Genomic DNA, 26,720 nt, shown 5'->3' on the forward strand with positions numbered 1-26,720 from the left:
GTGACGCCGGCACAGGCGCATCTGCCGAGCACCGAGCGAGTGATGGCAATGGCGGCCGCAATCGTGTGAGGTACTGTGAAGGCCCAGAGACTCGAGCTGAGGACTAGAAGGCCGTGCACGCCCGCGGACCCCCAGCTTGTTACAAAAGCTCCGTGGTGCCCGATGGCGGGCACGTAGCTTCTCTCGGGAACGCAGACGGGCAGGCCGTGCGAGTGTGGGATTTGTCTGGTTGTGTTGGGTGTGACATGTGTGGTGGGAGAGGTGGCTTTCAAGCCGTGCGTTTTGCTTGCTTGTGCTTGTGGTGATCGGGCTGTGTGTGGTGATGCGGGGTGTGTACTGTTGTGTTGGGCCGCGCGGCCCAGAAGTGGGTGGTTGTCAACAGAATGGTGGTGGTGCCGCTGGTTGTGTGAGAGAGGCGTCGGTGTTCCGAGTTTGTGTGGAATTGTTTGTGGTACTTGCGTTGTGTGCCTGCGAAGTTGTCATGCCTGTGCTTCATGGGGGTTGGGTCTCATGATGTGTGTGGTTATGCGCCGTGTGCATTATCGTGTGTCAGTGGGTCAGTGGGTGTATCCAGTAGGGTAGCGTTCAAGCAGGCACATAGCTGCAGGATACCTACAATTTTTGTATCTTCTACTTCTGACCTGGTTTGGGGTTGTGGAGCTTGCATATGTTCAGTTATGGTCGTGGGTCGGGGGGTGCCCAGTTTGGTTATGTGATCTTAGGGTTCGTTCATTCATTGATTCATGGACTGCTACTTTGAGTGTGCCAGGGACTGTGCTAAAGTCTGGGGATGTGATGGGGGCAGGGGAGGGCCCCCCAGATTGCCCTCACAGAGTTTACCGTCTTGTATGATTAGTCACTTTACGTATGTCTATATGCTTATAGACTGAGATGAGTGTTGTAAAGGAGAAATCCAGGGTGCTGACAGATGGAGGCGGGCCTCCAATTAGAGAAGGCGGCCTTGAGGAAGTGAGGTTTGGACAGAGATGTGAAGATGTAGGTGGGGTGGGGATGTTGTGTGTAAGTGTTTGGGAAAGGAAAGCAGCTGTCAGAATCCGCATGTCAGAAGGTCCGCTGACTGCAGAGGGAAGGAGTCAGGCGTCGGACTACTCTGTTAGTGATCACCTTGAAAAAGGGCTGGGAGGAAATGCTGCCTGCTCTTGTGCCAACCCTATGATCAGTTGTGGATCAGACCATTGTGATGCATTGGGCTCTCATTGGCTCATTTTTATAATCAAGCCGGGCCTTTTCTCCTAGTCTACTTTAGTCTGGACGGTCCGCTGACAACACACTGGGCTTCACTTAATATGGGTAGGGGGTACACAAGAGGTACAGTGACCAGGAATCGAACCCAGATCCCCTCATTGAGGGGGAGAATTCTACTGCATTACCAGTGCCTCTTAGCAACAGGGAAAAGCTGGGGCCTTAGGTCTTCAGTTGTGTATTCTTGGGTCACAATTCTGCTTTGACCAGGAACTCTGGTAGTGTAGTGGGTTATTCTTGGGGCAGTGCAGTAGGTTATTCGTTGGGCTGTGAACTGCAAGGTCAGTTCAAAACCAGTAGCTGCTCAGGAGAAAGATGAGACTTTCTACTCCTGTAAAGAATTGCAGTCTCGGAATTCCAAAGGGCAGTTGGGATCTGCCCAGGGTCACTATGAGTCAGAATGGACTTAATGGCAATGAGTTTGATTTGGTTTCCTTCCACTTTGGGGACCAAGTGGTCCCTTTAAACAGTCCTATGAACAAGTCGGTTCAAAGCTGAGGGTCACACCTTGCCCCACACTGTAAACAAGGTTTGTAGCGAGAGGCTCTGGAGGAGATATCTTTGTGGAGTGCTATGCTTTTGTGGAATGATTTTGTTTGGATTCTTCCTACTTCTATGAGTTTTTCTGAAATGACCTTGGAAGTGACTTTACCATGACCCTTTAGCCAGAATGTAATTTGTTAAACCTTGAAATTCTTCTCCCCTCCCCCATTTTTGAAGCAATGAGAACATTAGGCTTTCTGCTCAATTGCCATTCACTGGTTTATAAAATCTAGTATGCTCATCCGTGAGAAAATGCCCTATAAATTTTTCTTTTCATTAGTAGGTTTTGTAATGCTCCTCCTTGGCCTGGGGTTGGATTTATTTGTTTGGTTTGGTTCTTTGTTTATTGGTTGGCATTTTACGGTAAGCACTGTCTTTTTCATCTTTGCATTCCTAGTACAGATGCTTTGAAACTAACAAGGACTCAATGCATGTAGCTTAATGACTAAGTGATAAGGTAAAGAGAACTGTATAAAAACTGTCATTTGCTGATGAATATTTCAGAAAACTTCTCAGTGGCCACAGTGGTGTACAGATGATGAAGTGGGACCATTTGGTGTAGTGATGAGAGTTGTCTTTGCTCTTGAAGAAATGTTTGCTCTTTCAGAAAGTCTTCCTCCTGCTTCATTGAGTGTCCTTTGTCCAGTGACCTGTCAAACCTTAGAAGACTTTGTGTAAAGACTGAAGAAAGTACCGTATATACTTGATTATAAGCCGATCCAAATATCAAAGCACCCAATTTTACCACAAAAACTGCATTAAAAATGTGCTGGAAAAACTCGGCTTATACTTGAGTGTATATAGTAACTTGCTTCTGGAAAGTTGCAGTTCAGAACAAACATTAAGAACCCTTGTTGAATTGTGAAAAAAATAATACTAACAAATTTTCAATTTGTCTGAATCGGCCTTTTCCCCTTTCTTTCCTTTCTTAGGGCTCCTACAACTCCAGAGAGGAAACCTCATCCAAGGTCAAGATGAGACCTCTGTGTTGCCAGTATACTGTCTGGTTAAGCTAACCCTTCAGGAACCCTAGCCCCTCTGGGTAGAATCACGTTGACTCTTGGCATGAGGCCACGACCTTGTGGTGATTGAAAGGGCACTGCCATGGCTTCCCTGGATGACCAGGGGGAAGTGAGGGAGGGCTTCCTCTGCCCTCTGTGCCTGAAGGACCTGCAGTCTTTCTATCAGCTGCAGTCACATTACGAGGAAGAGCACTCAGGGGAAGATCGTGATGTCAAAGGACATATTAAAAGTAAGAGATGCATGGGATGGTGTTCATAGTTTCCTTGTTGCCACTAGAATATGATAATCACATATATTAGTATAATAGTAACAAGCATATATCTAGTGTTTACTATGTGCCAGGCATTGTTCAAAGTTTTTCCTATGTATTAATTTTATCTTTACTGTAGTATCTGATTATGGCCTCATTGTACTCATGAGGATACAGACAAGGAGAGATTAGATAAATTGCCTGAAGTCACACGGTGAGGTGGAGGCATTGAACCTAGTTCAGTTTAATCACTGCTTTCCGCTGCCTCTCGCTAGACTGCTTGAGTTACCTAACTACCTAGGAATCTCTTTCCTTTGCTACTGACTTGGAAGCACCTTGTGAATTCATGTACCGATCATAAATTCAAGTCTTCATGGCCTTTCCCAACTAGACTTTGCTTTGCACCCCACGAAAAAGAGGGCCACATCATTGAAAAGCAGACAGAAACAACCCCCAAAGTTAACACTTGGCTTTTGAGCTTCCAAAGGCTCCAGTCTTGGAGAATTAAGGAAAGAATTGTTTCTCTTTTAAAATAGTGGTGAAGTGGTTATATGTTGGACTGTGATCCTCATGGTCAGCAGTTCGAAACTACCAGCAGCTCCGCTGGAGAAAGGCTGGGATTTCTACTTCCGTCAACAGTGACAGTCTCAGACTTGATGGCAGAGAGTGCGATTTCAGATTTACAGCAGTTTCAGATTTACAGAAAGTATTTTTCCAGAAAGTGACAGGGTGTTTCAGTATACTCTATCGCCCCACCCCGCCATCCTGACCCTCACCCCCTACACACTGTGTTAGAGATAATAGATAAGCTCACAGGTGCTCAGTAGCTCCAAGGTTACCCAGAAATTGGCGGCACTGGGCCTGGAACCTAGATCTTGTATCATCTTCAAATTTAGTACTTCTGTTTCCATAGATTAGGTCCCTGTAATCTGTCACAGCATTTTTACAGTTTTCTGAGCAAAAGGAGGTGGGGGTGGGAGGAGAGAGGCAGGCCTGACTATTGATTACCTCCAGTTATTTCCTTAATTTTCAATGAGTACCTAGCCTTTGTGTCAGCTGCACTGCGTCTTATACCGTGGTTTTACTAAAACTGATGGGTCCAGTGGGTAGAGGTTAGAGAATCCCACACAGTGCCTGTGATGAGTTTTCTTTGAGAATAAGAAATAATGGAAATCCATTTACAGATCCTAGAATGGGCTGCTAATGTAAAGGCTAGTCATTAGAACCTACTCGGCAACACCACACAAGAAAGGCCTGGCTATCTGCTTCCTTAGAGATCACAGCCAAGAGAGCTCTCAGCAACAGTTCTATTCTGTAACATATGGGGGTCACCAAGAGGTGGAATCGGCTTGATGGCATTAGGTTTGGTGTTTTTGGTTAGAATGGAGAGAATACTGTTTGAGGGGAGTAAGTTCAATCTGTGGTTGAATACTAGTTTTCCCCATTAGTAGCTATCTGACTCTGGACAAGGATTTATTCTTACTTTATACAGTCTTTTGATGCAGATATACTTGAGAAAGAAACTTGAAAGCAGAAGATTTTCACTCCTGTTTTTGTTGTTGCTGCTTTTTACAACTTTCCTTCAGAAGAATTAAGTCTTAATTCAGCATTCTTTTTGTACCCTCTGTAGTAATTTCTTTAGTCAGGAAGTAATTCTTGCTGATGTCATAGTTTCTGTGTTTCCAAATCAGGAAAGCCAAGTTTTAAAGGCTGACACCCAAGATTTTTTTCAAAGATCTACACAAGCAAATCACTTCTCTGTTTTATCTCTTAATTCTTAAAAGTTTTATGCCTTTGCTAGTTTTAAGTGAGGGAAATGTTAAAGTCAAAAGAGCTAAGATTTTTGTCAGACTTGTTTTTAAAAGATGAACTTGGGCCTAAAACCTCAAGAAATGCTCTGTCAGTGAGCTCTGAGCTTGGCCCTGCTTCACCTTCAGTTTCATAAGTGGAAGGAAGAAAGGGTAGTTGAAAATTAACTGTGGCTTCCACTTTGTGTTTTAAAGACTAGATGGGACTGTTCTTTTTTTAAAAAATGGGATTGTTCATAATTGGCCCCCATTTGGGAGCTACACCCATGTTAGGACATTGCTGGGTAGTTTTTCTGACACACCTAACAGTGACTAAATGTTTAATTCAGCAGTTGTGTTGTGTCTGCAAAACGGAATCAGTGTTTGCTCATTTCAGTTTCCTGTCTGCTGGACTCCCATCAGGCTATTTCCTCTTCCCTGTTGTTCAGAAACTCTAATGCATTTTCCAAGGAGCCCCTCACTTGTGGTAATCAGCCCTCATGGAGTTGGCTCCCACTCCTGCCTCCCCTGAAGCACCAGTGGACCTGTGCTCCATAGAGTGTTTGGTGGCTGATTTTTGGAAGCCAGATGGTGCAGCCTTTCTTTCAAAGTGTGCAGGCAGACTCGAATTGCAGCCTTTCATTTAGCAGCCAAGCAGTGAACCTTCTGCACCACTTAAACAAACAAACAAACAAAAAAATCGAAACCCAACTCACTGCCACCCAGTCGATGCCGACTCATAGCGACCCTATAAGACAGAGTAGAACTTCCCTGTGAGTTTCCAAGACTGTAACTGGAGGCAGCAGAAAGTCCAGTCTTGCTCCTGCAGAGCAGCTGGTGTTTCCAACTGTTGACCGTGTAGATTGCAGCTCATTGCATTACTACTCTGCCACCAGGAGTCCTTTGCACCACTTAGGGGCAACTCAATTCTAGTAGACTCCACTTTTCCTGTTGTTGGAGAAAACATCCGTGGGTGACAGATAATGAAGGAGTTCACTTTATTAGCTCTTCAAGGCATTCCTAGAATCTTATCAGTTTCAGACCCTACCTAAGCTTTGGGGAGAGTGGCATTAATTATTCAAGGGACAGCATTTCAAAGTAACAGAAGCTTGATGAAGTGTTGATCTACTAAATGCAAAAGAAATATCATTTTGCATTTGATTTAGTGTATCAGACTTGATATTTTCTACTAGACTCTAGCACCACAAAGAGATAGCAGCCACTTAAGATTTAAGAAGGTTAATGAATGAGCCACTTGAGACCCCCCCCCTGAATCCCATCCTAGAGGTAAGTTTTGCTTATGAGTCCCTCCAAACCAAGAGTTCCAGTGATTTCAAGTCATTTCCGACTGATATCAACCCTCTGTGGGGTTTCTGAGGTTGTAGATCTTAAGGAGAGCAGAAAGTTCTGTTTTTCCCAAGGAGCAGCTGATGGCTTTCAGCCGCCAACCAGTGGTTAGCAACCCAGTGCTTAACAGTGTCCCTAGGGACTCTTCTGAGTTCCTAGAGTAATTAAATAGAACTGTAGGCTGTGATAGGAGCCCCAGTGCTGTCTTAGGTGACGAGATGGGCTGCTAACCCAAGGTTGGCAGTTCAAAGCCACCAGCCCACGTTTTAGGGGAACGACAAGGCTTTCTATTCCCATAAAGAATTACAGCCTCGGAAACTCACAGGCATTTTGACCCTGTCCTATAGGGTCACTGTGAGTCAGAATCGACTCAAAGGCAGTGAGGAGACTAATCTTTGCAGAAAAAGTTTTATTTTAATTTTAGTATATTTTATATATATATATGTTTGCAAATTTCCAATTCAATAAAAGTTTTGAAAAATGTATGTATTCATGTAGCTACGACCCCAATTTGTTGCTGAGTGCCTTGGAGACGGTTCTGATTCATAGGGACCCGTATGACAAAGTCGGCCTGGCCTGTAAGGTTTTATTGACTATAACTTTCACGGAAGCAGATGCCGAGTCTTTTTCCCTTGAGGCTGCTGGGTGGTTTGAACTGCCAATATTTTTTGGTTAGCAGCGGAGTGCCTGAGTATTGTGCTCCAGGGCTTCTCACCACCCCAATCAAGATATAGTAAAAATACTTCCATCACTGTGGTCCTTTCTTCATCACATTTTATTGTAATCCTGCTATTTAATTGGACTCTTCCATTTGGAAATGAGCAGTGATCACTCTGTTGGCCACACTAACTTACTACTAACTTACTACTAATGCTAGCCAGTGAGTGTACTGCTTTGTGTATTTGTAATACATTATTTGTGTACTTGTGTTTTACTTGTTTTCTGAGATTTCCCTTGACTCTTGATTGGAAGTTCTTTGTGGGTTCATTTGTGTTATGGGCTCCATTTTTCCCCCAAGGTCTGGTCCAGAAGGCTAAGAAAGCAAAGAACAGATTGCTGAAACGAGAAGGAGATGACCGAGCAGAATCAGGGGCTCAAGGATACGAGTCTTTTAACTATGGAGGGGTTGATCCTTATATGTGGGAGCCCCAAGAACTTGGTAAGAAGATTCCCTCATTCCTTCAGCAAAAGTTTATGGAGCACCCACTTTGTTCTGGGTGCTGTGTTTAGGGTTGGCTGAACAGAAGCTTCTCCTGGACATTAAATCCTAGTGGGAGGGAAGACCCACGCTGTCCCTGGTTCACCTCTTGGTACTCTCTATACCCCAGAGTGACCTGCCCAGGGTCCTACAGCTAGGAAACTACAGAGCAGTATAGATGAAGATCTTTCTCCCCCATGGTATCTGCCTGGTGAGATCCACTTGTTTGCGCACCTTACTTTTCTGATGGGTGTAACTGTGGCACCATCTACTTACTCTCAAGATAATAATACCTTGGTGGTAATGAAAACTTTCGCAATGGATTGTGGTATGGTTGCACAGCTGCGACTGTACTGAAAACAACGGGAGGGTATGTATTAATTGGCAAATTATATGTATGTGAATTATATTTCAATAAAGCTGTTACAAAACATCAGGCCACACAGGTGAACCAGATCATCTCACATCGCTTTTAACTCCCGGCTGCAAGCAATCATTATTATAGTAAACTGTTGTTTGTGCGTGTACTAGCCTAGGTTGGGGACTATTATAGTAAGACTAGAATCCCAGGATTCCTTGTCCCCTCTGAAATGTATCGGAGACCAGCAGCAAGATGGAGGGTTTACAAGCAGCTGACTGTCCCACCTTCCGCCCCTCTAGGTGCTGTGAGAAGCCATCTTTCGGATTTTAAAAAACACCGAGCTGCCAGGATTGACCACTATGTTGTCGAAGTCAATAAATTAATAATCAGGTTAGAGAAGGTAAATTTTGTCATTTTAAAACTTTTTTTTCCCTGCAAGTATAAATTTTCTGGGGGCAGGAGGGGGACAACATTTCTACAGCTTGTGTTCTGCATGTATATCTGTACGGATAGCTGATGCTGACCAAGAAACACCGTTCTTAGTGGAGGGCAGGTGGTAAACGTGTCTAACCTGGATGGGTTAACTGAAGCTGGACAGACTAGCCCCTGGAGCCAAAAGGCTGCTGAAACTTTCCACCAGCCTCGGTGCCTTTCTCTTGAGTGCTCCAGGTATAAATACTACACGGCCCATAGTGTCCTTTCATGGGTCATTTGATGGCAGATAATGAGGGAACTGGTGAACAGGTCGGTGGGGTTTGGCCCAAATCAGCCGGCCGTGGGAAGCTCTGGCTGAGCCTCATCCTATGGTACACGAGCACGTCTCATGCCGTGGCCACTGCTTTATTCTGATCGTAGAAACACTGTGGAGTACAGTCTGGATTGTGTGGTGAGCCTGGCAGCACCCTCAGGGACAGTTCTTGTTGTGTGCTTTGTAGGGCAGAACATTGTGTCCAGGAAGACTGTGGAGGACTGGAGGTTCAGTAGCCAGCACTGTCTCATCCTCGCTGGTCCCTAGTTATTGCTTATGTGGGTAGCTGGCCACAAAGAGAGGGGAAGGAAGGTGCCTTCTAAGACTGTGCTGAATGAACTTGCTGTCATGATGTGAGGATGGGGGTGGGGGTGGGGGTGGGGAGGGCAGGTGAGGCCCATTCCCACTTTGACACCTCCTGCTTGCGGAAGTGTGCACACGCTGACACTGTTTCCTCCTCGTCAGCTCACCGCGTTTGACAGAACGAATGCTGAGTCTGCCAAGATCCGAGGTAACCCAGAATCTGGTTCACGTTCATTCCTTTCTTTAACGTACTCCCCGACCATTCGATTCTTCATTCTATTCTTGAACTTACTCCCTTACCTTACTCTCTTCTGTAAAAATGGCCCATTCTTTTGTTTGTTTGGATTTTGGTGTTTTTTCCAAAGCCATAGAAAAGTCAGTGGTGCCTTGGGTCAACGACCAGGATGTCCCCTTTTGTCCTGACTGTGGCAGTAAGTTCAGCATCCGTAACCGCCGCCACCATTGTCGCCTCTGCGGGTCTATCATGTGCAAGAAGTGCATGGAGCTCATCAGCCTTCCCTTGGCAAGTAGGTCATGGGGAAGTGGCTTCGGTGGGGGTGGCCCCGGGTCCAAATCTCCCTTTGGGTGGGGGTTAGCCTGCTTGCTAATTTCCACTGTGACCATGGGATCTTTTTGTTTAAACCATGGCCCATGAGATTGTCGTTCATTCACATATTGACTGTATGGGGCTACGTTTGTAGCAGGAGTCAAGCAGGCTCTTTCTAAAATGGTCAAATAGTGAATATCTGGTTTTGTGGATTACATGTGGTCTGTATGTACTTTTAAAAGTGTAAGCACCATTCTTAACTCGAAGGCCACTTACAAAAATAAAAATAAAAGGCTGATCATCTGTATGAAACCAGATGGTCAAAAGATTTCTTTAAAGTCAGATGAAAAGGTTAGGGGGCAGGGAAACTAGATTACTGGAAATGGGACAGCTAGAATAGAAATAATGAGAATGTTGGCACATTGTGAAGCATGTAACCAATGCCACTGAACAATTTGTGTGGAGACTGTTGAATGGGAACCAGTTTTTGCTGTGTATACTTCCACTCAAACCACAATAAAGTCTCATTCTAAAATAAAAGCAGATAAAAGCAGACCAAGGCTACATCTGATCTGCGAGTCATTGCCCTCCTTCTGGTCTAACAGGTCGGTCCCTGGTTGTGCAAGTGGTTTGCAATCAACTGCTCAACTAAAGTCGATGGTTGGAACCCATCCAGTAGTGCCTCAGAAGAAAGACCTGGTGAACTAAGATTATAGTCAGGAAAGCCCTGTTGGGCAGCTCTCTAGTCCAACATATACGGTTGCCATGAGTTGGAATGGATGTGACAGCAATAAGGGTTTTTGTTGTTGTTGGTATTGTTGGTTTGCTCTTTGGTCTGTATGATATAGTCCGTTCCTCTAGGGATCCAGATCTAGCAAGGCATAGGGACCCACACATGATTTGCTTTATACAGAGGTAGGGACAACTCGACAAGTGTCCAGGTGCCAGGAGAGGCCGAGCGCTGCTTGGATGGGGCAGTCTTCAAAAGGAGACTGGAGGAGAGGGGATGGAAAAATGAGAAGTGGGTTGCTGGATCAAAGTCCCTCCAGGCTCACTGTTGTTTAGGGCATCTTCTAATGCCGTACAGTGAGAGAGACCTTGCTGCCAAGGCTGTGGGGAGAGCAGGAGCCTGGGTACTCGGGGTCAGGAGACAAGGTTCTTGAGGAGCCTTGAAAGATGAATGGAAGTGCAGAGAGAGGGAGAAAGATGTGCTGGGTAGAGTGCCGAGCAGGAGCAGACATACGGAATTTGGAGAGACTCAATAATTAGTGGGTAAACAAATGGAATAGGCGTCAGAGTGTAGAGTGCATGTGTAGGGATTGTGGCAATGAAACCTCAAAGGTCAGGCAAGATTATGCCCCAGACTTTGAATCACAGCTGGTCAGAAGTTGCTAAAGCTGATCTTACCAGCTTTGGGATGAGTTGAAGCCTTGTCCCAGGGACAAGTCCAAGCTATCCTGTACATGTCCAGACCACAGGGTATTGGGACAACCTGGAGGCATGTAAGAAGAGGCTTCCTCTGTCCAGTCCTCCGACCCACAGGGACCACTTTACCTTCATCCTTCACCCTTCCTTGCAGGCAGACTTCCTATTTCACCTGAGGCTTGATAAGGTATATTTTTGTATACACCTAATATTTCCTGGGCAGCTGCTGTGTAGTGAGTGGCCTTCCTGGGTATGTTAGGAGTGCAAGTATAAATAAGGAAGCTTCTACCTTTACAGAGTCACTGGTTCCTTGGGTAGCTTTGGGGTGTGTATAACTTGCATGAGCAGGTCAGTGGGAAGTGTCCCAGGACGGGCAGTGTGGAGCCGGTAGGAATGGTAGCATTGTCACCCCTGAGAATGGGAGAAGCGTGCTGGAGGATATGTCAATGTGCTAGACTTTGGAAGAGTAGGAGAGGTTTTGGAATGGGGGAGGCTGTTTGGGGGTACCCCAGTGAACAAGGAGGAAGGTGGTATGTGATGAGGCCAGGTGAGAATGGGCCTCTAAGCCTTGAAGACAGACCCTAGGCTGTGTGGCCCTTCCCTGATGGCAGTGGGATGCTTTTACCCCCAATGTATGACCCCCAAAAGTCAGAAGTCTAGGTACTTCTTGTCCATCGGAGGAGCCCAAATCAAGGAACTGTGGACAGGCACACTGTTGTCCTGGAAGATAGCGTACTTAGACACTGGTGTTCACCGTGGCTCGTCCTGTGTTGTGGTTTGCAGACAAGCTCACCAGTGCCAGCAAGGACTCCCTGAGCACCCACACCAGCCCCAGCCAGTCGCCCAACAGTGTGCGAGGCTCCCGCCGGGGCAGCATCAGCAGCGTGAGCAGTGTGAGCTCGGTGCTGGATGAGAAGGGTGATGACCACATCCGCTGCTGCGCGCACTGCAAGGACACGCTGCTCAAGAGAGAGCAGCAGATGGATGAGAAGGAGCACACGCCCGACATCGTGAAGCTGTACGAGGTGAGGCCGTACGGCCCAGGGGCTGCCTCGCACGGTGCCTGCCGTGCCTGCAGAGCTGACAACTCTGGGAACTTAGCGGCTCCTCTGAATCATTTCAAGTTTCTGCTAAAGAAAAGGTCATGCCCCGAGGCTCCACTTGGGGTCATCCCCAAGAACCATCTGGGGAGTACCTTCGCATTGGTGGACCAGGGACACCGGGTGGGATAGTGGTTGCCACAGGATGCGAGCAGGCTCTGTGGGCGAGGCCAGAACTGGGGGTGGGCATTGGACACGTGGCCAGGAACAGTCCTGGGAGGCGCATTCAAGGAGTCAGGGTTTTCAAGCTTAGGAAACTGCCTGTAGGGTGAGTATGTCTGTTCCGATGCTCCAGCTATTTTTATGAGCGACTCCATAGCACCCTTGGCAGATGCACACTTTAAGAGAAACAGTGCAGCACAAAGCAGAGTCAAGGTCTCTGGGAGTGAGGCTGGGCTGGTTCTCCTAGTGACTAGTTAAGGCACGGGGGTGGAGTAGGCATCAGCCAGGTGAGGCCGGGCAGGGAGGCCTAACAGACGAGGCAGAGAACAGAACAGGAAGCCCCCAAAACCCTCATATAGGATGAGGGTATTTTTGTCTGATAACTACTGAAGGTTGGTTAGCAGTTCTGCCTCTTAGTGGCTATGTTTCTGGAATCACTCTGAAAATACCCGTTACTGAAAATGATGTGTATTAAACCCTCTGCTCAGCTAACAATGTTGCTTACTATTCTCCATCTTCTGTGTGAGATTTATGGCTGAGGCTTTACTTCATAAATAGCCAGTGTACTCTGTGCTTCCTTTCTCCAGGTAAACCTTGGTAGTGCCTGGGTCTTGCCTGACACCAGCTGGCCAAGAAAGAATGTAGCATGTAATTCCTCCATTCTGCCCCGGCGACACATTAGCCCAGAGGTCCTCAAACTTTTTAACCAGGGGGCCAGTTCACTGTCCCTCAGACCCGTTGGAGGGCCGGACTATAGTTTTAAAAAAAAACTATAAACAAATTTGTATGCACACTGCATATACCTTATTTTGAAGTAAAAAAACAAATGGGCGAAAACACCCGGTGGGCCGGATGAATGTCCTCGGCGGGCAGCATGTGTGGCCCGCGGGCCGTAGTTTGAGGGCGCCTGCTTGATTAGCCTGTGTCCTGGAAGGCGTTGCTCCTCAAAACCATCTCATCCCAAGGTCCACCTTCTCTTTCCTTACCGCGTGATTTTCCGCTGATAAAGTAGCTTTGTAAATCAGGAAATGAGTGATGAAAACTTACCCCAAAAATCTACTCAACATTTTTTACCATGTTTTAGAAAGATACTTAGGACAAAACATTTATCATTTCAACTTTATTTACATGTATGGTTTAGAGATACTTATGTTCACCAAGCAGTATAACCCTCACCACTATTTGTTTCCAAATTTAACTTTTCTATTTTATTCTTAGAAATTACAACTTTGCATGGAGAAAGTTGACCAGAAAGCTCCTGAATACATCAGGATGGCCACATCATTAAAGTAAGCTCTTCCTCCCTGTTTTCCCAATCGAGTGGTGAATGTGTTTTGAGATTTTAGATCAATTCTGGAAATGAAAAGCTAACCAAAGCCATGCTTTTGTTCTGTGCCCAACTCAAGAGACCAGTCTCGGAGTCTGCATTCCAGCAGGGCCATATTATAATCATTGAGCTCTGTAAAAACATATTCCAGTAGGTGACTTCCAGCCATGCTGCGTGGAACAGGCGACAACGGGTATTGGATGATTGGCACCAGTGCTAGGGCAGCATCTGGAGCGAGAGAAGGGTAGTGGCGTCAGGGTCTTGCTTGGGCAAATGCAGGATAGGGCCGGACAGGGCCATTTCCTGTAGAGCAGGGCTTAGTAAACCACAGCTCTCAGGCCAGATCTAGCCTACTATATGTTTAAAAACAACAATCCTGAGGTGAAATTCACATACTATAAGATTAATCCTTTTAAAAGCTAACAGTTCGGTGACATTTAGTACATTTGCAGTGTTAGCCAACTACTTTTGTCTAGTTTCAAATATTTTTGTCACTCCAAAAGCAAACCCAATACTCAGTAAGCAGTTGGTCCCACCCCTCTGGCCACCAGCGATCTATCTATAGTCTGTCTCTAGGGATTTGCCTAGTCTGGACACTCCACATAAATGACATCCTACATTTTGTAGTCTTTTGTGACAAGCTTCTTTAGCGCAATGTTCTCAAGGTTCATCTGTGTTGTAACATGTTATCAGTCCCTCATTCCGTCTTGAATTGTATGATCTGACTTATATGGCACAGGCGTACAATGTATTTATGGCCACATTTTAAAAACCATTTTATTGGCATATAACTCACATCATGCAATTCGATAGTTTAATCATATTAAGAAGAGTTGTACAATCATCTCTACCATCAATTTTAGAACATTTACTTCTTTCTTGTACTCATTGCCATCAGCTCCCCATTCCTACCCCTACCCCCGCAGCCCCTGACCTCCCCTGCCGTACTGCCCAAGCAACCGTCAGTGCAGTTGCTGGAGCTTTGCCTCTCCTGGGTTTCATACAGAAAAACAAACCCACTGCACTCTGCATGACAGCAAGACTGTTCACATTCCCTGGTCTGTGGTCAGAGGGGATTCACCAGAGGCGTCCTCCATGCGTGGACCCTGCACATGGGTGGAGAACTCCCACTGCCATCCATGGCCTCTGCGAACCGGGTGTTCATACTTTGAGCTCGGATACTAGTGCCTCCTTTGGGTTTAGATCTTATTACTTGTAATTCTTGGATCCCACGGGCTGGTGTGCTTTTTCCATGTGGGTTTAGTTGATGCCTCACTTAGACGGCTACTTGTCTGAAAGCAAGCCTTTAAGACCACAGATGCTATTCTTTATAATCGTGAGCCCCCGATCCTTTCAGGTACATGGTTTATATGTGTCTCTGGTACACTTTAAAGACATCGTTCTCATTTTATGTTAGAGAACATTATCAGTCATCCTCCTAGGGCAGTGATTCTCAACCTTCTTAATGCCGTGACCCTTTAATACAGTTCCTCGTGGTGGTGACCCCAACCATAAAATTATTTTTGTTGCTACTTCATAACTGTAATTTTGCTACTGTTATGAATCTTCATGCAAATATCTGATATGTAGGATGTATTTTCATTGTTACAAATTAAACATAATTAAAGCATAGTAATTAATCCCAAAACAATATGTAATTATATATTGCGAAATATTTGTGTTTTCTGATGGTCTTGGGCGACCCCTGTGAAAGGTTAGTTCGATCCCTAAAGGGGATCATTCATTTAGCCTGTGGCTAAATAGTGTCATTCATTTAGCCCATGGCGTAGCTTTTAAAACACTGTTGAGAAAAGGGCATGCAAATGTAAGGTGGCTACCAACCGCAATACATGAGCTGTTGACGTGTACAGATTAAACTCTTAAGTGACTGCACACTGTTTACACAAACACTGGGGGTTGATGATAGAGCACACTTTTCAGTAACATTCACAATGGCGGAACCATGCCTACCTGACTAATACAGGTCATTAATAAAGCAAGGAGAGCATGAAAATAGTGAGTATATGATAGTCTCAGGCCACACCAAAGTCCAAAGATTGCCGGATGGGATAGCAGTCATCTGGTTCTGAAACATCAGGGAATTTCAGTCTTAAGAACAACAGTTGCAGGTGAGTTTGAGGTAAAGCCCAGTTCACTGCATGGGGTTTATGTCACATTTTGTATATCCATTTATCAATTCATGGACCTTAGGATTGTCTCCACTTTGGGGCTATCATGCGTAATGTTGCTATAAATATTTTCTACATATTTTATGTGGAGATTTTTCATTTTCCTTGGATATGTGTCTAGGAGTGGAATTGTGTCATGTGATTTCCTGTTTAACCTTAAAACTTTTTAAAATTGTGAATTAGGCAGGAATTACATTTCAGATCATTTTTGTATTAAAAAATCTATGTTCAACATTTGAGAAACTGCCACACATTTTGGAAAATGACATCACCGTCTTCCATATTTTCTCCAGAGATGCACAAGGGTTCCAGTTTCTCATCCTCGCCCACCCTTGCTATTGCGGCCGGTTTTACCAGTGAAATGCTATTGGAGCATAGCCTGCCTGTTTGTCTGCCACTGCCTGTGGCTGCTCTGGGCCACAACAACAGAGTTGAGTCGTTTGGACAGCAAAATAGAACTGTTGTCTGGCTCTGTACGGAGAAACTTTAGTAACTGTTGCTTAAAAACATTTCTCCGGAACAAAAGAATAGGCTCAAGAATGAGACAAGTTTGCAAGCAGAGGAAGGAATTTGTGTGCTCGCTAACCTTGGGAGATTTCATGTCTGACTTGATCTCCATGGCTGGTTTATTGCCTGGATTAGAGTGAACACTGTGCTGGCCTGAGAAGAACTTTAAGATTCAGATGAGTTCACAATCTGGACGATGAGAGCATGCCTTGGATCATTGTCTCAGTAGCAATTGTAAATATCTAGCAAGAGAAGGGAACAACAAATGATCCAAATCAGTGGTGAGGACGGTGTAGGAGGCCTGGTAGGGCGTGATCAAGGGCAATGTAACCAAGAGGAATTACTGAAACCCAAATGAAGACGGAGCATGAGAGTGGGACAAGAGGAAGGTCAAAAGAAATAAAGGAAAGAGCTAGGAGGCAAAGGGCCTTTATAGAGGTCTAAATAAAGGCATGTACATATGTAAATATCTTTATATATGAGGATGTGGAAATAAATCTATGTGCATATATATATATATATATGTTTAATATTAAGGTAGCAGATGGACATTGGGCCACAACTCAAGTACTCCCTCAATGCAAGAACACTTGGTTCTATTAAACTGGCATTCCATGATGCTCACCTTCCCGACATGATCGCTGAAGATGAAGCAAGTGCATAAACAAATGTGGTGAAGAAAGCTGATGGAACCCAGCTATCTATCAAAAGATATAGCATCTGGGGTCTTACAGGCTTGAAGGTAAACAAGTGGCCATCTAGCTCAGAAACAAAGCCCACATGGGAGAAGTACAACAGCCTGCGTGATCACAATGTGCCAAAGGGATCAGTTATCAGGCATCAAAGAACAAAAAAATCATATCATTTGTGCTCACCTCCCAGATAGGATCCCTGAAGACAAATGGGCACATAAGCAAATGCGAGGAAAGCTGATGGTGCCCGGCTATCAAAAGATAAGCATCTGGGGTCTTAAAGGCTTGAAGGTAAACAAGAGGCCATCTAACTCAGAAACAATACCCATATGGAAGAAGCACAACAGCCTTTGTCACAGGGATGAGGGATCAGGCATCAAAGAACAAAAAATCATATCATTGTAAATGAGGGAGAGTGCAGATTGGGGACCCAAAGCCCATTGGTAGGTAATGGGACATCCCTTACAGCTGGGTCTCGGGGAGGAGATGAGCCAGTCAGGGTGCAGTGTAGCAATGATGAAGCATACAACTTTCCTCTAGTTCTTAAATGCTTCCTCCCCACCCACTATCATGATCCCAATTCTACCTTAAAAATCCGGCTAGACCAGAGGATGTACACTGGTACAGATAGGAACTGGAAACACAGGGAACCCAGGGCAGATGATCCCTTCAGGACCAGTGGTGAGAGTGGCGAGGGTGGAGGGAGGGTGGAGTAGAGAGGGGTAACTGATTGCAGGGATCTACATATAACCTCCTCCCTGGGGACGGACAACAGAAAAGTGGATAAAGGGAGACGTCGGACAGTGTAAGATATGACAAAATTATAATTATAAATTATCAAGGATTCATGAGGGACGGACAGTGGGGAGCGAGGGGGGAAAATAAGGAGCTGATGCCAGGGGCTTACGTGGAGAGCAAATGTTTTGAGGATGAGGGTAATGAAAGTACGGATGTGCTCGACACAATTGATGTGTGTGTGGATTGTGATAAGAGTCGTATGAGCCCCAATAAAATGAGTTAAAAAAATCTAGCGAGAGAACTTACTACATGAAAGGCTAAGGCCTTTAACTGTGGTGAGACTGAAGTTATAAAACCAACATGAGACTGACAGATTGATATGTGTTTACTCAGTGGATTTGCTGGCTCACTTAATCACTCTGGCCTTCATTAGAATTTGTAGGTTGGAAAGTCTGGGATTCCACAAAGCTGTGACTCCTCTCCTCTGGGGGCGGGCAGGGGGGGGGCGGATGTGCACCAAGGTTTACACATAAAAGCAAAGGCTCACTCATTTCCATTCTACTTTAAAGTGATTTCCCTGTATTAACACGAGAGTTATAAAACACATTGTAGTTTAGAATTTCAGGATGCCTGCACATTCGTGTGCCAATAATATGCTTCCAAAATAATTTGATCTGAGCTAAATATGTTGACACAACCTTTCTGATCCTCTGTCAATTTAAATACAAGTTTAAAAATATATTCTCATTGATTGTCAAACGGTGATGGTCATGGTGTTGTTAGTTCTGGACAGGCAACTTCATTGATGAAACATGCAAATTCATTAAAAAAAAAGGAAACAAAAACATTTCTCCTTAAGGCTAGTGTTGTATGAGCTAGAATCAGATTCCAGTAGTCTTCCTGATCTGCATGGGGGAAATTATGGCATCAAGAGTTCTCAGTCAGAAAGTTTTCTTAGTCTGAAGCCTGTGCTGCCCATCTGTCGCATTTGTAAAGATGCACGAAGAATTCGATGGGCCTATTTAGGACAAGGAGCCCTGCTGGTGTAGTGGTTATGTATTGGGCTGCAACCCACATGACTGGCAGTTCGAAATCACCAACAGCTCCAAGGGAGAAAGACTGGACTTTCTAGGCTGGTCAACAGTTCCAGTCTCGGAAACCCATAGGGACTGGTCTAATCCTGTCCTGTCCTGTCATATGAGTTGGCATCGATTTGATGGCAGTGAGTTTAAAACGAAAATGTATTTTTTATTTGGACATTTTCTGTGGAAATGTTTTAAACTGTTTCAAATAAACAAACTAAACAACCAAGGTGTAAGCATGGCTTTTCCTTCATGAGACCAACGACCATGTGATAAGCCCGCTACTGTGTCCGTGGCTTTCTATGGGAAAAAATAAGTGTCTTTCATTCACCTTCTCCAGCCATGCCTGTGATCCTCTTCCCACGAGTCCTGATGACCGTGCTAATTTGTTTAATGGAATCTGTGTCAAGCATTTTTATGAAGACAGCACCTATATACTGAGCAAGTACATGCAGTGAGAAAATTACAATTTGTGGGCTCACGCACACAGAAACTTCACTTCTTTTGTTAGTGTGGTCTTTGAGACATTTCGTGATTTTTTTTGAGTTTGTAAATGTTTGGCTTAGAAAATATGAGAGGCCAGATACTTCACAAGAGAAAACATTCAAGCACCCAGCAAATGCATGCAGATAATCTCATAACCATTGACACCCAAACTGCAAGGAGACACCATCATACCTCTACAACCAGACTTACTGAAAGACAACGTGCTGGGGAGCTGTGGAAGATTAAACCCGTTCTGCTGGTGGGATTGTAAAATGGTAAAATTACCATGTGCCTCCCCCCAAACCTAGAAAGAAAACTACTTTCTGATCCAGCAGTCCAACTCCTGTGTACATACCACAGAGATCTGATAGAAGAAACACGAATAGGCGTGTGCACACCTGTGTTCACCCCAGCACTGTGCACTAGAACAAAAAGACTGAAACGGCCTATGTGCCCATCTTTGGATGAATGGATAAACAAAATGGTGCAGGCATACAGTGGAGTCCCACACAGCCAACAAAAGAATGAGTCGTGGAAACAACTTTGATGATGAATTATTCTGAGTGAAATAAGTGAATCACAAAAGGACAAATATTGTATGATTGCACTTTTATGAGAAGAACAGATACATAGATCCCAATGCTCATTGGTCGTTACCAGAATTGGGTGGAGCAGAGAGGGGGAATCACTCTCTAGATAGTAGACACTTGTTATTTTTGGTAGTGGGAAAAGTATAGTTTGTACAGCTTGGCCAGGGTAAGTGGTATCACTAATAAGTGACACCAGAACAAGGTACATTTTTGGTAAATGCTATGACATACACAGTTTTTAGCAATAGCAGCAATAACAAAAATATATGTGTGTGATTATATAGGTAGGCAGGCATATGTGTGTATAGGGAAGTATAGGTGTATATGTACGTGGACAAGTATAGGTGTATCTATGTGCACATGCTTATATATTTATAGAACAAACTACATTTCTTAGACTTAACAAACACCTTGCAGGATTGGTGTACTAGATTTAAAGACCTGGGATCATAATCTCATGAGACAACTTGGTCAGTTGATAGGATATAGTTCATGAGCGCTGTCCCCTCTTTGGTGACTAGCATCTGGTTGAGATAAGAGCCCTCCTCCCCGCTGACAAGACTATTACCCGGAGGCATTCCCAGAGGTCACCGTCAGCTAAATAATACCTTGGTGCATAAATTAGAATGGACTCAAGGCAGTGAGTTGGCATATGAGAGCGTTTCATAGAGATATGTGATATATACTGTGTGTGTGTGGGGAGAGGGAGAGGGAGAGGGAGAGCACATAAGGAAATGGCTGACAGTGCCGGGCAGAAGTCTGGCCGTATCTCCCGACGCGTGGCGCCATGCAGTAGCTGCCCTGCCGTCCGCTTCGCCTGGAGGCATGGCTGCATGAGCAAACTCAAGTGGCCCGCTCGCCAGCGTAGCACAGCCACCACATTTGCCGAGCACGTCAGACACTTCCTAGGCACAGTGGAATTGCCTAGGGAAAGCACTTCACAGCACTCAGCCCACCTGCTTAAGCCAAGTGCAGGAGTCTGAGGCATGAACTTCCCGTTCATTAGCACTTATGTTTTGAATAGGAATGAGCCCTGCATTAAGTTCAAATTCTCACTTTTAGAAAAATTAACTTTATCTGCCTTAGTGAGGCCTTAATCCTCACTTAAATCTACTGGAACATTCTTTTATTTTTTTGGCAATCAAATCACTTTATTAAATAGTTGCTGGAGGGATGGGGGCATGGGTCCAATGACTGCGGTCTGATTGGATCTCGCAGCTGCCGACAGCTAGCGCCTCCTACACTCTGCTCTTCAGTCAGCGTGATTTAATAGTGATCAGATGTCTCTGTGATTTCTCCTAGTGCTGGTGAGACAACCTACAGTCTGGAACATGCCAATGACCTTCGGGTGGAAGTACAGAAAGTATATGAGCTAATAGACACTTTAAGGTATGGCCTGTCTTACCTGCTGGTCTTCATGGGGAAGGCTCAGAAGTTAGAATTTATGTGTTCTAATGAAATAAGTGGATGACCAGCTGACCTGGCCTCACCCACAGTCCGTGTGGCAGTGGAAATGTGTGAAGGGGGGTTCCGAGGAGGGTGACAGCTCATGTACTTGATGAATCACAATAACTCCTGGTTACTGATTTCTAATGTTTGTACTTCTAAAAGAGTAAGAGCTGCGTGTTGACAGCGATGTCCTCTCACCACTCTATTTTCCACATAGAATATCTCATCATTTTACCCGGTGAGATAATAGCCCCGTCTGATAGGTGATACGATGCATCACAACTAGCAAAAAGATTAGTATCAGATCTAAACGCAGGTTCTAGTCTCTTCTTCCTTCAGGTCTGTAGTGATTTTGTAACTGTGGGGCTAGCGGCCAGGGTTCAGTCAGCCCACTGAGGCATATGCGATGCAGTGATAGCGGAGGAGAACTCAGTGGTGGAGTCTTTGTCTATGCACCCATGCAGGACCAGCTCTAGAATTTGCAGGAGCTGGTGCAATGTAGGTCCTTTGTTCGAAAGCCCTTAAGAATTTTAAGTCAGTGACAGCAGAGCATTGAATCAAGCACAAGCACCTCTAAGTGCTGGATCGTGGGCACAGGTCGCACGCTTGCCTGTGTGGTCAGTCCCTCGATGACGGAGTCTTTGCCATCACCCCGTGTTGTGTTAGGGACCTTGGGTATACCCAAAGGGTAACGTGAGTGAAACCGCTCGCCCATCTCCCCAATGATTCTTGGTTCCTCGAGAAAATCGGGCACTGCCAGGGGACTGTGCACCTTCATTTCCGAGGTCAGTAGGGCATGCTACACTGATGTGTCTGTCTTAATCCAGTAAGAAGATCTTAACCCTGGGCTTGAACCGGGACCCTCCGCCACACCCACACACTCTGCGGCTGCAGCGAATGATCAGATACTCGGCCACACTTTTTGTGCAGGTGAGCCATCCTGCGGTGGTGTGAATATCACACTTGGTACACACCCCTCGGAAAGCATAGATCTTGTGTATTTATATCTATATGTCTGTTATTATTTTTGAAGATTATAAATGCATTGTACCATATTTAGAGAAACATCTGCATTTCAGAGCAAAGTAAAACTACTTTTAATCCCATATCCCTTGTACAGTAGCACATCATTTTAGTGTATTCTGTTTCTTTTCTGTGTGCATTCTTTATCTAATTAGTACCAGTTTATGTCTCCTCTTCTTTTCATAGTGTTATATCGTGAATACTGTTGTTCGATTCGCTGCCATGACTGGATTTGGCGTCCTGTAGCCATCCCCTTTGGTTGGACATTGACTAGGTCCTGATGTGACTATATAGCTCGCCATGCGGGATGTACTGCACTTCTTTTTACCCCCAACAGTTTTATTGGCACATAATTTACATATCATACAATTGAGTAGTTCAATTGTTCAGTTACATCAAGGGGAGTTGTCTGAAGCCAGAGAATTAGCTGACTCGAAAGGTACGGAGACCACGAGAGCTGCCACTCCAGAAAGGAAGAGAATATTAGGTGTCATCCCGGCCCACGAGCGAACTACGATAGGGACTGGGAGCTGAAAGGAGCCCTGGAGAGCGGCAGGAGCTGCGGCATGGCAGGCAGAGAGCAGGGGTGACGGGCAAACGTGGCAAGAGAGGGAGCAGAGGAAATAAGGAAGTTCCAGGGTATTTATGTCTTTGGGACATCTGTAATGTTTTAGACGTGATGGATCCCGCGCATCTTTCTGGTTGGTGCCGATCACGCCGCCCGTGGGTCTGACGCAAGTATAGAAAGACTGGCGGAGTACGCTTTGTAAACTGAAAAGATGTCTTGAGTAATGCTGCCGCCAGACCCTAGCAAGTCTTAGGGAGAAAGGGGGTCCACGGAGAGACTGCTGTGGGGAGTTGCTAATTGACTTAGGTGCCGGTCACAGAAAAGGCCCCATTGAGAAGGTGACATTTGCGCCAGGTGACTAGCTGCAGGATGTCTACCATCGATCCTTTCGCAAGGAAAGGGCAGCGTGATTGGGACACTAACTCACTGGCCCACTGTAAGGGTTAGGTCCGCCCTTGCTACTGTCAGTGTGACTGAGGGTGTCAGAGCTTAACTGACACAGGCTTTCCATTGACTCCCCGAAATTGTTTGTGACTCTGTACAGGAAAAGTTGCTTGGCTTGATGTCACTCCCTACCAAAGAGCAATTTGAGGAGCTGAAAACGAAAAGGAAGCAGGAACTAGAGAAGAAGAGGCTACAGGAGAGAAAGGTGAGGGGATAACCCCTGCCGTGGCTTCCTGCACGGGCACCCTTGACCCCAGAGCTCCCACACGGTCCTGTGAGATGACAGTGAAGCAAAGCCTCTCCTGCTGTCTATCGTGGGTTTTGCTTCTGGCCTGGCCTGGCCTCCCTCAGGTCTACAGAAAAACAGTACACCTCTGCTTTTAGTTCAGAGGGTCCCCTGATTTTCTCCTGCCTAGGACACCGTAGAACGGGAGACAGACAGGCTTTCTGTCCCATACAGAGTGCCAGTCTCGGGACCCATGGGCACGTTCTACCCTGCCCTAGGGGGCTGCTCTGAGTCTGCCTGGACTCCATGGCGGTGAGTTTGGAGAGCCCCAGAGAGACTGGCACTTTTCCTTCTGAGGGAGCTTGCAGAGGCTGCGGCTGTAGACTAAATTGCATGTGCAATCTTGAGTAGCACATACCATGCCTATGTATCGCTGCTGAGACTCTAGTACAGACCAGGGGGAGAGCTCAGAAGTTGGAGAACAAAAAGCAGATGGCCAGTGAATCTCATCCTTTGATGCATTTTTGAGAACCAGAGCCTGCCATGTCCCATCCCCCCATTTGGTGGTAGCAGCTGGCTGTGCTTGTCCTGAAGTGGGAACTAGCATCGTGCTGGCACGGATAGGAGGAGGTCAGGAGCAGCACTTGCTTATGGCCTGTGCCCGTGTTTCTCATCCCCAGGCTGCCCTGGAATCCCAGCGAAGGCTGGAGGAAAAGCAGAGTGGCTTGGCTCCTCGTGCAGCCAATGGGGAGGTGGCGTCTCTTCGCAGGGGCCCTCCCTCCCTGCAGAAGGCCGAGGGCTGGCTCCCACAGTCAGGAGGGCAGGGCCACAGTGAAGACTCAGACCCCCTCCTCCAGCAGATCCACAACATCACGTCATTCATCAGCCAGGCCAAGGCCGCAGGTCGGACAGATGAAATGCGCACGCTGCAGGAGAACCTGCGGCAGCTGCAGGATGAGTACGACCAGCAGCAGACAGAGAGGGCCATTGAGCTGTCCCGGAGGCAGGCCGAGGAGGAGGACCTGCAGCGGGAGCAGCTGCAGATGCTTCAGGAACGGGAATGGGAGCGGGAAAAGGAGCAGTTCCAAGCGGTGTCCTTGCACACACGGACGCAGTCCCTGGACTTCCGAGAAGTCAGGCCCTTTCAGCTGGAGCCTGGGAGAGAGCCTCGCACCCTCCTCACTCACACCCTGCACCGCGGTGTGCCCCCAGCTCAGAGTCGTGCAGCTCCCAAGACGCCTTCACCCAGCTCCGCTGGAGAGTCCATCAGAGCCTGGTGTGGGCCTCCGGCGCTCAGCCAGGAGTTCCTGCCCCCAAGCTCTGTGTCACAGCCCACGGAGGTGCCTGCCCCAAACCCCTTTGAGGAGGAAGATCTCTCCAGCCCCACAGAGGAGGGTGCTGGCAGCCCTCCTGCTGCAGAGGCTCCCATCAGACCCTCAGCCCAAATCCCAAAGGAATACAATCCCTTTGAGGAAGAGGAGGAGGAGACAGTAGTGGGGAATCCCTTCCTTATGACAGATGGCTCAGCACCCAACCCCTTCGATGAGGAAGATGCACTTCCCTCCCAGAGGCCTTCAAGCCCTCCTGGTCTTGGCAACCCTTTCGAGGAGCCTGCCTGCACCAACCCCTTTGAAATAGACAATGATGGCGGCCCCGAGGGTGAGGGGCCCATCGAGGAGGAGCTGCTGCTCCAGCAGATCGACAACATCAAGGCGTACATCTTCGATGCCAAGCAGTGCGGCCGCCTGGACGAGGTGCAGGTGCTGACGGAGAACCTGCGGGAGCTAAGGCGCACTCTGGCCAAGCAGAAGAGGGACCTTGACTGACCAGGGTGGTGGGGTGACGGGGAAGGAGGCAGGGTGAGAAGGAAGGTGCAGGTGCGTGCAGCTGAGGGGAGGGGCTCTGCTGTCTTGAGCGATGCACTTTGAGGTATTTCCACTACAATTGGGTAATAGGAAACAGAACACAAAAGGTAGAATGAATCTCCTGTGTTCTGGGTTTTGCTTGTCTGTTAATTGGAGGCTTTCCCTTCAGAAGGGACTTTCCAGTTTCACTCCCGAGCAATCACTAAATGCAGCTCTGTTGGCTCGGGTAGAATGTTTGTCCTGTCCCTCGTGGGTCTGTTTGCTAACTGCCTCGTCATTGGTCAGTATACAGAGTTCTGGGGCGGCTTGGTGTAGGGCCTTACCTTTAGCTGAGGTGGGCAAGATGGGCTCCTTAAATTACACTTTTCCGGCTCTGATGGCAGTCTGGCTGCCACCTCTCATCAGGAGCTCCCTCTGCTGTGCTCAGGGCACAGAAAGGGGAGGGGTTACAATGACTGAAAGCCCAGCATCTCTTGTTAAGAGGATGGTGGAAATGGCATTCCCCCAGGGTCTCTTTTAGGAAGTTACACTCTCACTACAAGGGTTGGCATTGGGAGGGTGATCAGAAGCTGTTTAGAAAAGCGGGATAGAGAAAGAAGTGCCTGAGGGAAGAGGTTCTGAAGGGACTGAATGGAGGCAGGAATCCCCTCCTTCCCGGAGAAGCCGCCCTCAGAACTCTGGCAAACTTGCCAAATCAGTGTCTCTCTTAAGGGCCCAATGCATCATTGAGGTATTGATGATCAGAGACCTTTCTTCTGTGGAATATTGCCAGTTGGCCAACCCCCTCCTTGTCCTGACCTGGGGCACTGTGAGATATTTTCTTAGCAATGTCAGTATTAAGAAATGGAGACGGGTGAAGAGGCACAAGCCAGGACAATCCCAAAGGCAGTGCCATACTCTCCTCTGTTACGGGCAGAAAGCTATTAACTCGTTCACGACCAAATTATTTTCTACTTTGAATATTTTGTGGATGCCTTATTGGTGTTTCCAATATGGGAAGGTAGAATGAAATCAAGGGAGGAAATGTGGTTGTTTTTTTTTTTTTTTTTGCGGTAATACGGATTTTGATACAATTACGTAGGATACATACTGGATATACTGAGTATAAGCCAACCTGAATATCAGCCTAGGCACCTAATTTCACCACAAAAACTATATTAAAAGTGTGCCGAAAAACTCAGCTCATAGATGAGTATATACGGTATGTCCCAAGAGGATTCTGCTGATAGGATTGGTGGAGCGAAGCTCAGCCCGATTAAAAGCATCCCTGCCAGTGGGAGCACACACCACCACTGGGGTAGCGTCACCCAAGAAACCACCAAGGCTGACAGTGTTGGCGGGTGACACACAGGGGTGAGTAAGAGCGTTGCTACAAAATCATAGAAACCTTTGTTGACAAAATTACCAGACTGTTCGAACTGTTGTTTCTTGACCCTCCTCCGTCCGCCCTGCTGCCTACACCTCTGAAGGCAGTCTC

The 26,720-nt window shown here is 46.4% G+C and overlaps 1 protein-coding gene across 1 annotated transcript; it reads left to right on the plus strand.

Moving 5' to 3' along the window:
- RBSN (rabenosyn, RAB effector) lies at positions 1-26,328 on the plus strand. Its single transcript, XM_075550069.1, has 12 exons — positions 1-70; positions 2,739-3,058; positions 7,232-7,372; positions 8,072-8,172; positions 8,986-9,031; positions 9,189-9,350; positions 11,579-11,820; positions 13,276-13,346; positions 20,971-21,057; positions 21,945-22,047; positions 23,253-23,357; positions 24,059-26,328. Exons 2-12 carry the CDS (start codon positions 2,911-2,913, stop codon positions 25,202-25,204), a joined length of 2,352 nt encoding a protein of 783 aa, XP_075406184.1. The 5' UTR covers positions 1-70; positions 2,739-2,910; the 3' UTR covers positions 25,205-26,328.
- Positions 26,329-26,720: the final 392 nt, after the last annotated feature.

This window comes from Tenrec ecaudatus, chromosome 5, assembly GCF_050624435.1.
Source record: "Tenrec ecaudatus isolate mTenEca1 chromosome 5, mTenEca1.hap1, whole genome shotgun sequence".
Taxonomy (NCBI): Eukaryota; Metazoa; Chordata; class Mammalia; order Afrosoricida; family Tenrecidae; genus Tenrec; species Tenrec ecaudatus.